The 10892-nt window shown below is 45.7% G+C and overlaps 1 protein-coding gene across 1 annotated transcript; it reads right to left on the bottom strand.

The window, feature by feature from the left end:
• Positions 1–2264: 2264 nt before the first annotated feature.
• On the bottom strand, positions 2265–5399 carry LOC120641646 (probable transcription factor FL). Its single transcript, XM_039917839.1, has 3 exons — positions 4797–5399; positions 4223–4635; positions 2265–2915 (listed from the first exon to the last, which is right to left on the bottom strand). The coding sequence occupies exons 1-3, from the start codon at positions 5185–5187 to the stop codon at positions 2559–2561; spliced, it is 1161 nt and encodes a 386-aa protein (XP_039773773.1). The 5' UTR covers positions 5188–5399; the 3' UTR covers positions 2265–2558.
• Positions 5400–10892: the final 5493 nt, after the last annotated feature.

The following is a 10892-nucleotide window of genomic DNA, read 5'->3' as shown; positions in this document are numbered from 1 at the left end:
TGGACTGATGCAACCCAACAAGCTTTTGAGGCTCTTAAGCAAGCTATGATTACTACACCTGTGTTAGCTCTACCTGATTTCAGTGAGGTGTTTGTGGTGGAGACAGATGCTTCTGATGTGGGGATTGGCACCGTGCTAATGCAGAAAGACAGGCCTATTGCTTTTCTGAGTAAGGCTTTAGGAGAGTCTCACAAGGCCAAGTCTATTTATGAGAAGGAGTTCTTAGCTCTTATCATGACTGTCGAGAAATGGAGGCCATACTTACAGAGGCAAGAATTCATTATCAGAACTGATCACAAGAGTTTGGCTTACTTAACAGAGCAAAATCTGCATTCTGATCTTCAAAGGAAAGCAATGACTCGGCTCATGGGGTTACAGTTCAAAGTAATCTACAGGCAGGGCAAGGAGAATGCTGTAGCCGATGCTCTGTCTAGAGTAGGACACATGTTTGCTATACAAGTTGTTTCCACTGTGCAACCGAAATGGGTTCAGGAAGTGTCTAATTCTTATGCTACTGATCAGCAAGCTCAGTCTCTTTTGGCTAAACTGTCCCTTTCCAGCCCAGATGAGCAGGGTTTCTCTTTGGAGGCAGGAATTATCAAACTTCACTACAAAATCTGGGTGGGTCAGAATTCTCCTATCCAGACCAAGATTATAGCTGCACTACATGCCAGTCCAATTGGGGGTCATTCTGGACAAAAGGCCACTTTTCAGCGAGTTCACAGATTGTTTCACTGGAAAGGGCTGAAACAAGATGTCATCAACTTTGTCCAACAGTGTAGCATTTGCCAGCAAGCTAAGCACCCTCATAGTCTACCAGCAGGTCTGTTACAGCCCTTACCTATTCCTGTAGGTGCATGGAGAGATATCTCTTTAGATTTTGTGGAAGGTTTACCTAAAGTGGAAGGATTTAGTGTGATCCTTGTGGTGGTGGATCGTTTTACAAAATATGCTCATTTCATGGCACTCAAACATCCATTTACAGCACTGTCAGTAGCCAAGGTGTTGTATGACAATGTGATTAAACTCCATGGCATGCCTCAATCAATGGTGTCAGATAGGGACAAGGTGTTTACTAGTACTGTCTGGTCAGAATTATTCAAGATGGAGGGAGTTCAGCTAAAGTACAGTACAGCATATCATCCGCAGACGGATGGCCAAACGGAGCGCGTCAATCAATGTCTGGAAATGTACCTTCGCTGTGCTATCAGTGAGGTTCCTCGTCAATGGAAGTCATGGCTATCTCAAGCGGAATTTTGGTACAACACTACTTTTCATTCTGCTCTGGGTTGCACACCGTTTAAGGCCCTCTATGGCTATGATCCTAATATTGGTGCCCTGCCAGATTCCACGGTCAGTCCTCACCCTTCCATTGCGGAGTTTGTCGCTGACCGGCAGTTTCAGTCCTCGGTCCTGCGTGATCACCTTGCCAGAGCTCAGGTTCGCATGAAATTGGCCGCAGATCGTCACAGAACAGATGTTAACTTTCAAGTGGGGGACAAAGTCTTTCTGAAACTTCAGCCTTATGTCCAGACTTCGGTAGCCAGTCGCCCCTTTCCCAAGTTGGCCATGAAATACTATGGTCCCTATACAATACTAGAACGTGTGGGTAATACAGCATACAAATTGGATCTGCCGGCAGACAATATGGTTCATCCTACTTTCCATGTTTCCCAACTCAAAGCTTTCAGACCTGACTTTACTCCGGTATACTCTAACCTTCCTCATTCTGTTGATCTATTGGCTGAGAATGTGGTGCCAGAGGAGGTGCTCGATCGACGGCTCGTGAAGAAGGGGAACGCAGCAATTCCCCAGGTGCTGATCAAATGGACAACTCTACCTGCTTCATCTGCAACGTGGGAGGACTTCAACGTCGTGCAGCAACGATTTCCAGGTGCCCAGGCTTGGGGTCAAGCCAGTTCTTCGGCGGGGGGAGATGTAATGCCCTGTCCGAGTGCGTGTGTGTGAGGTGAAAACGTACTTTGTAATAGGCGTATTAGTCCTTTAAACGCGGGCGTGGCGTGGGCGTGGTGAGGGATTTAACCCCCACGGTTTCTGTAAGGACGTGTGATTTTTTTGCTTGTGAAGAACACCGTTCTGGGTTGCCGGCGACAGGGACCTCTGCCTTGCCCGCTTCCCTTCCGAATTTGATCCTCTTGTGAAATCTCACGTCACGATTCATCCGCGGCCACGGGGCATTACAATGGAACAGGTTTTCTATGCGCAGATGGGACGGCTAACAAAGCATAAATACGAAATCACACTGAGGAATACAGCTTCTTTTTTAAAACCATGATCACCAGGATAAGATACAGTGCAACATAGGCCCAACAAGTGGGGCATTGCTCAGGCCCAACAAATTAGCGCCACCTTCTAAGCCCACTCCCCCCTCTTTTTTGATTTGCTAAGCCCATTCCTAACTTGCCAGAACACAGCAAACGAGTGACAACATGAGAGAAAGCAGAGACACATCCATTCTCGACGAGACCATCATCCATCCAACTGCCTGCTGTCCCTGAAAGGAAGCAGCACACACGGCCGGCCGGCGCGCGGCGCGGCTAGAACATCGGGGGCGGCGGTAGCCCCGCCGCGGCGGCGTGCTGGGCCCCGCGCGCCTGGTGGCAGAGCTGGCGCAGCCTGGTGGGCACGTACCAGATGGCGAGGCGCGGGTGCGCGGCGAAGACGGCGTCGACGTCGAAGCCGTGGCGCGCGGCGATCTCGACGAGCGGCGCGTAGCAGGCCTGGCGCCACGCCCCGACGTTCTCGCCGCGGGCCTTGTACGCCCGGCGCAGCGCGTTGGAGGCCTCCTCGTCCAGGCAGTGCAGCGCGTAGCAGTGCACGTAGTGCCGCATCTTGGGCTTGTTGATGTAGCTCGCCCCGCACTTCTTCGCGTACCGGAACACCTGGTTCGTCACCTGCACGCGCGCGCACAAACCCATCAGCCAGAGACTTCCGTGGTCCTCCACTCCTCGTGCTGCTCTGCCGCGGCGTGCGCGCGTCGTGTCGCGCCGGGCCGGGCGCGCACGGGGGGCAGCTAGCTCACGGAGAGAACAAGCGGAGCTTTGGGTGCGCCTGGCGCGGAGGCAGGAGCGCATCGATGCGCCCGTCCAGGATCAGGCCGCGGGGTCAGGAGGCCATCATATCCAATCACCCTGGAATCCGGCCAGGCCGAGGGCCGTGCATTCATTTCACTGCACCGCACTCGCAGCACCACCTATCTCCAAGCAGGCAGGCACGCCGCTAGGCCAAAGCGAAGAGATCACAGTACGTGTGAAAAACCGGTGGCAGCAGGGCAAAGGCCACGGAGCCCGAGAGAGAGCGGGCGTCCATGCCATGCCTGCCCGTCTATCTGTATCTGAACCTGACGCCACGGCGCCGGACAAGACAACACAAGCCGGCGCAGGCTTTGCCAGCCTACCCCGCGCTGACACGTCGTTCTCTTTTTCCAGGTGCTTGCGCACCGACGTGCGTGTGCGTGCCCAGCATGCACCAAAATACTCGTACTACGAGTACTTGCGCATCGAGCATACGACTGCTACTTTCTTGCATACGACTGCTATTTTCTTTGGTTCCGTAAATATAAAATTTTGTGAAAGAATTTTGCTAATTTTAAATACTAAATAAAATTTATTTATAAAATTGTTTTATCGCGAGACGATTCTAATGAGCCTACTTAATCCATAATTTGCAACAGTGATACTACAGTAACCATCCGCTAATTATTGATTAATTATGGATTAATTAGCATCATTAGATTCGTCTCGCGATTTACAACCCATCTGTACAAAAAGTTTTACAAATAGACTTCATTTAGTACTTCAAATTACCTAGATTCCTTTGCAAAATTTTTTGTGTTTACATGTAAAGGGGACTAAACAGGGCCTTTATATTAGGTACAAGTGACTAATCATACTCTCTAGGTTTATTTTGTGTGAATCTAAGTGAATAATCATACTTCCAAGCTTTACTTTGCATGAATCTAAGTGAATAAACACAGTGATACATGTTGCACGTGTTAATGTGTGCGTGGTAGAGTCAAAGTTGAGTTCAACAGTGGCAGCCACTAGCTTTGACAATGATCTTACAAGGGCACAAGGCTGCAATGCTGTTTATCCCACGTTTATACTGTTCATGAGACAAGGAGCTAGTGTTCTTGTCATCCTATGCGTAAAATGTATTGAAAATCAATGTGATGCAGCTAGCTCAGTTGAAGTGTGCGTACCTTGGTTGGGGCCTTGTGGCCGGCGAGCTTAGCGATGGACTGCACCTGCAGCAGGAAGACGCGGCACTGCTCGTACAGGTGGAACAGGTAGTCCAGCCCGTTCTTCTTGGCCCGCGCCACCTCGCCGGGCTCCGTCACCACGAACGGGTGCTCCCGCTGCCGCTCCCCGCCCCCGCCGCCCGCGGACGACTCGGTCGACTCCGACCCGCCGCCGCCGCCGCCGTCCTCGTCGCCGTCGTTCTCGTCCCCGAGCACGTCCAGCGGCCTCGGCTCCTTCTTCCTCCTCGCCTTCTTGCCCTTCCTTGTCCCGGCGGCGCCTTTCTTCGCCTGCTTCTTGCCGGTCACCATCCTCCTGCCAGCCTCGTCCTCCGCCACGCCGCCGCTGCCCGCCGCGTCCCGCTCGTCGGACAGCACTGCTCGCGTAGCGAATGCACAAGAAAAAACGTAACCGGCATCAGAGACAAAAGCGCAATCGCATACTAGGAACGATGTTCGCAGGCATGCATAGATGCATGCGCACGTACGATCACATCATCACAATGCAAAACACACATCACACATACTAATTAATTACCTTCCTGCGAGGCGGCGTCCAAGGTGCTCCCGGCGTGGAAGCGTCCGCCGAGCGACATGACGCGGCCGCGCTCGGCGCGCAGCGCGGCGCGGAGGCCGAACCGCTCGCCGAGCAGCACGTCCCAGCGGAAGAGCCCCGCGAGCGCGGCCATCATGTCGTCGAGCTCCCGCTCCGTCATGCCCAGCAGCGTGCTCGCCGTGAACCCGAGCTCCGAGATCCGCGCCACCGTCGACGGGCGCACGCCGTACCCGGCCACCAGGTCCTCCAGCTCCCTTGGCGCGCCCACCTGCGGCGCGAGCGGCGGAGGCGGGGGCGCCGGCGCGGCGTGCGCCGGGGGCCCGAGGTCCCACCGGAACGGGTGCGCCGCCGAGAAGGCGTCGTTGGGATCCATCCTTGGGTAGTTGGGCTGTTCCTTGCGCCTTGGCACTGCTTGCTTCTTGCTAGGCTTTGGCTCGCTGCGCGTTGGAGGGAGGCTGTTATATAGCGGCTACTGTTTGCAGGCGCGGAGCTGAGCTCCGTGGGGGCGCGGGCGCGGGCATCCGGTTGACTTGACGAATCCTCGCTGGTTTCCTTGCGACGCACTGCACTGTAGCCTTTGCCTTCGGGGTGCATGCCGTGTTGGCCGACTGCGCGCCAGGGCGGGCGAGCGTGCCCTGCCTGGTGCCTGCTACCGCTCCTATACTATGGCTCTGTTGAGTTCCCACTCCATATAAATCTCGTAAACGTAAAAAAAATCATCACATCGAATATTTTGACACACGTCTGTAGTACTAAATGAAGTCTATTTATAAAATTTTTTGCATAGATGGGTAGTAAATCGCGAGACGAATTTAATGAGCCTATTCAATCCATGATTTGCAACAGTGATGCTACAGTAATCATATGCTAATTATTGATTAATCATAAATTAATTAGTATCATTAGATTCGTCTCGCGATTTTACAACCCATATGTGTAAAAAAATTTTTAAATAGATTTCATTTAGTACTTCGAATTAGCAAGATTCCAATGGAAAAAAAAATTGGGCTCCAATTAAACAGGGCCTATACGACGTGAAAATGACCTGTCCTGTAGAAAAGCTGCGTCCTCTCCGTCTCGCGATTTGACAGTCTAGATTCTACTACGCCCCTACTGTACATTACGTGCTGGAACATAAAAAGAAGAAACGGCGGGCCTAATAATGCGCAGCTGCAGCGTCTAGTCCTGTCACGGCGCGCGCATTCGTGGATATGCATGGTCAGATGGATGGATGCGCGATCGTTCATGCATGCATGCTGCGAACAAATTGCTCGTGCTTCCACTGAAATCTGGGGAAAAGGTGCGCCGCAGCGGATGAGTGTTGCTGTCATGTTTGCAATGTTGATGCAGTGATGCTCGCACGCGTGTTAGATTTATTTAGAGCCTCCCTGGCAAATTTACCTGCCATACTTTGGGGTGTCAAATAAGTTTAAAATTTGATTTAGATAATCTAAAAATTGAATTTTAAAGATCAAACTTTAATTTATTATTTTAATACAATAGTGTTAAAAGAAGTCATCACGTTCATCGAGATGATCTAGAAATTACCATGTTGATCTAAAAAAAGAAAGATATACACCGTTAGATTTTATGAGCATCTAACGGTCTAGAGTAACCCATACAGTCTTTATAGAATATACGGCTCAAATTCTAATAAGAATCTAAGGTAACCGGAATAAAATAAAAGACCGCTCCATATACCAAAGGCTGGCATCACCGTACCCTTATTCTTGCTGAGATGCCGCCCATCCCCTATCTGCTTCGTTGCTCAAATCCAAGACCAAGCGGTTGACTCCGATCCAACGTGAAGGAGCATGTTGCTTGGACAGTTTTAGCGATGTCAGGGGAGGAACGGGTGCCTTTAGACCACAGAAATCCATACCTTGGCATTGGTTACTGGGATGGGATTTGGAGATGCAGCGAGCTACAAGGAGCGAAGGTCTTTGGTGATGCTCACTATTTCCGTAATCAGTTCTGGATGTCACGGACTCAAGGCAGATGTGGTAGCACCACGAGCACCTTTAGATCAAGTGGATCAAAAACACATTTAGATGTGCATGTGGCTCAGCACCTTCTAGACGCCCAATGCAAGCAAGCGGCTAGAACCTAGATATGTGGCTTGAGGCCATCACAAAGGAAGATTTGCAGCAGGATAAAAGCATCTCCATATTGACATCTTCCTTCTCTTAATGACACTGGCATCCAATTAAAGAACCTGGCAGCTTGCTTGACTTCGTTCGCATGCAGTGAGAAGAAGTGGCAATAGTCACGTACTCACATCTCAAAATTATGTGTTAAATATATCTGTATATTGGAAACTTATTTAATCAATTTACATGCTGCCCTTATTAGTTGTATATTATATTATTCCTCAGCCATGAATCATGGTATAGTTACCAAAGAGATATTTACTCTATTAATCACAATGCCACATGTAGGTTGAACTGTAACTATAATCTGTTTGTTTGACAAACTAGATTAAGTATAGGATTATGTCTTTCCTGGTAACTCAATGTTAGTATCGGGGATACTAAAAAATTTTAAAAATAAATATTATCACTGTTAAAAGATTTTTGGTTGCAACCTATGGGGCTAGATATTGATCAATGCAAGTCTGTCGATAGATGGAAAAGAATGTTGTCATATATATATATATATATATATATATATATATATATATATATATATATATATATATATATATATATATATATATATATATATACTTGGACAATGCTACAACATCCATATCGGAAATTTGAGATTATATTACCAATACAACTCTCAGCGCCTTAGTCAAGTAAGCGTAGCTCAGCTGGTAATATTCCTTGTGGTGGAGCCCATCCATTTGGGTTCATGTCCTAGATTTGGCATGGGTGTTTGCATTTTCCTAGATTTATTCTAGGAATTTAACCAGGGTTATTCTTTTCAGTGGTAGGCGATGTGACCTTCGATAGGGAGGTGCTTGTAGTGACATCGTCAATCTCGAAGATCTGTTGGCTCAGTCTACGTCTGTAATGTTCGAAACGGTGATTCATTTTGTAAATTTACACCGTTGGATGGTGGCTTGAGTAGACAGAGATATGGTTTAATGATAGTGCCATGTTGACCACTATGATAACAAGGTCACAACTATAGTTAGAAAGATAAGAGAAAACTTAATTATTCTTTGCCACAAAATTTATAAATTATTTTTGTGAACGTTATTAGTTACTACAATTAGCTAAAATAATGGTTTTGTTGCACCCTTGATGTTTTGAATATTATAAATTTTGTTCATCTTATTAAAAAATGACTTGGATAGCTGGCAATAAACGAACAAGCATGGAACAATAAAGCGAAAATAGTAAGAATGTTGAAATAGATTAATTTTATAGCTAATTTTGTGAATATTATGTAGAGTGTTAAAAGAAGTCACTGCATTCGCCGACAGGGTCTAGAAGTTCTATCTTAACCTAAAAAAGAGAAGCACACCGTTAGATTTTATGAAGATCGAATGATGCAAACTAATTTAGTCAATATGTATCCGTATCAAATATGGTCAATAGATATATGAAATAATAATAAATAGTTGTTTAAATACTGAGAAATTTGAAAGATCAGGTGCGCTGGTCAATCATCATAAATTCACCTATCGTTACTCGGTGCTCCGCATTACTCACTACTAACTTGGACCTTGATGGCGGGCCTATCATTTCTCCAGGGTTGCGCCCTCCTCTGTGGCTCTCATATGTCATGTCTCCTCCAAGTCGGGTACTATGATGGTTGTACCTGGTGGGCCTGCGATACTCGAGCGAGAGCTTTTCCACATTAGCGAGTACGCTGAAGTGGAGTGGCATGTTATGAAGATTGAGTAGCGAGGAGAGAAGAGATATATGAGAGACTAAATGAAAGGGTTCGCTTTGGTGAGCATCATTGACTCAATGTGAAAACATGCAAAGGAAGCTTCAAGTTGTGCACATGGAGAAATAGTTCTTGCTGAATCGATGGGGATCAAAACTCCTATGGTTAATTGGCCAAATTGTGATATAGAAATAAAACTGTCATACAAGATCAAGCTAGATAGCATCGTGGTAGAAGAATTATTGGTCCTCAATGTGGAATGGTGCTTTGTTTTTTTTTTCTGATTTTATAAAAAAAACTCGACTTGTGGGGGCAAGAACGCCCCCACAGCATAGTGTTGTAGGAAGAAGACCTCCTTACACAGGTCGAGAAAAATTCCGAACCCCTACCTCACCTGTACACAGCGGCACCACAACCCATGTGAAATGGGACCGGCCTTAGACCGGTGATTTGAAGTAGGACAGGCGAGGAGATTTTTTTCAACACACAGATAAACTGCACCACCGTCAGCCAACAAATTCTTCCTGACAAGGGATCGAACCTAGGCCGGCGGGGTGCCAGGTGCACGGCTGACCAACCGGTCTACCGTTGCTAGGCTTTTCTGATTTTATAGTAGACAAAGAACACTAATCTCACATGCAAAACCTAGAAATATTACATTACAATTCCAGTAAAAAGTATGATTAAATGGTCACGCACCACTAGATTTTATGATGATTTAATGGTCTATGAATATCCAAAGAATCAATGTCGAACCCAATTAACAAATAAATAAATTTGAAACTAGAAAAAGGAAAATATTAGTTGAACAAAGAGTCCATGTTGAATACAATTAATAAATAACTAAATTCAAAAAAATTACTAGCTCATTTATATGCAAATCTAGAAGTAAAATAGCTAAATAAATGGTCCGACATATACAATTAATGAACGATTAAGCTTAGGCATTAAAATAATAAAAATTGTTTCTTAATTTCCATTTAGATTGGAAAGCTAATTAGTTGTGTAAAGAGCCAATGTACAAATTTTAAACTAGGGCTTTTAACTACCACAATAATAAAAAATAATTTACACCATTAATTTTTATGATAATCTAATGATCTATTTAAGAATACATGATAAGTACAACTGCTAAATGATGTGTAGCTAATTAGTAGTACCCCATATCAAATTGGAACCTGAGAAAAATTAAAAGTCCATGTCAATAACTAAATTCATGAAAATAAATGAAAATATATTTTAATTTCCAATAGTATTTAGAATTAAATAGTGAGACTAAATATAGTATATTAATTGATAAATTTTAAAAATAAAACTATTAGGCTCATACCTTTATGTTTAGTAGATAAATTTTGAAAAGAAACTCCCTCATTAAATAATAAAAGAGGGGACAAATGATAATTATAGATAAAACCAGTGTTATGAACAACAAAATAAAATTATTTAACTATTTTTGTATGTAAAAGAAGTCAAAATGTTAGGAGGAAAAAGCTAGCTACCCGTGCTATTTGCGCGGGGCACCTTGCTAGTTTTATATAACTTTGAGTAAAAAATTTAAAGATCAAGTTAGATTGTAAACTGACTGACCATGATCCGTTATCACCATCCATACCACATGTAATGGGCAGCTAGTCGTAGACTTGTTTCGTCTCAACATGCTATCATATCCGGTTTCTTTAGCATTTTTTGTGGATGCTCGAGCTTGCTAATCTCGGATATATCTGGTTATTTAGCATTTTGCTCTTATTGTCTAGCATTTGAATCATGTAGGTTGGTACTTAATTAGTAACCTAGATGCCTGCTAGGCATGACGCTTTTCATATGTACGAGTCGCTCGGAGATGCTCTAAGACTAGGATTGTGTGTGTAGTTATAGGATGAGAGTTTGAGTGTGTGGAGGAGTTTTTTTGTGTCTGCACTGTATTTTGTAAAAAAAACAGAAATTTACTCATCATCAATCGGTTGAAATTTGCTTATCTATCAATCCCCATACGAAAAAGCTAAAGCTTCTCCTCCCCATTCTCCCTTTCATCTCCAACTCCGCCGAGATTCCTGCCGAGTTAGGGTTTGGAGTTAGAGTTTTGGGATTGCCGTGGGGCAGATGCTCACCGCCGGCCTTAGAAGGAGGTCCGGTGGCGCTCGGAGGAGGAGGTGGACGCGTGGATGAACAGTGGGAGGGGCCGGCGCGGGCAGGCTAGGGCCCCACCGGAGGGGTGGGGAGGGGTTAGGCAACAAC

This window comes from Panicum virgatum, chromosome 7K (genome assembly GCF_016808335.1).
Source record: "Panicum virgatum strain AP13 chromosome 7K, P.virgatum_v5, whole genome shotgun sequence".
NCBI classification, from domain to species: domain Eukaryota; kingdom Viridiplantae; phylum Streptophyta; class Magnoliopsida; order Poales; family Poaceae; genus Panicum; species Panicum virgatum.
Note: the sequence above shows the minus strand (reverse complement) of the source record. Positions and strands in the feature narration are given on the sequence as shown.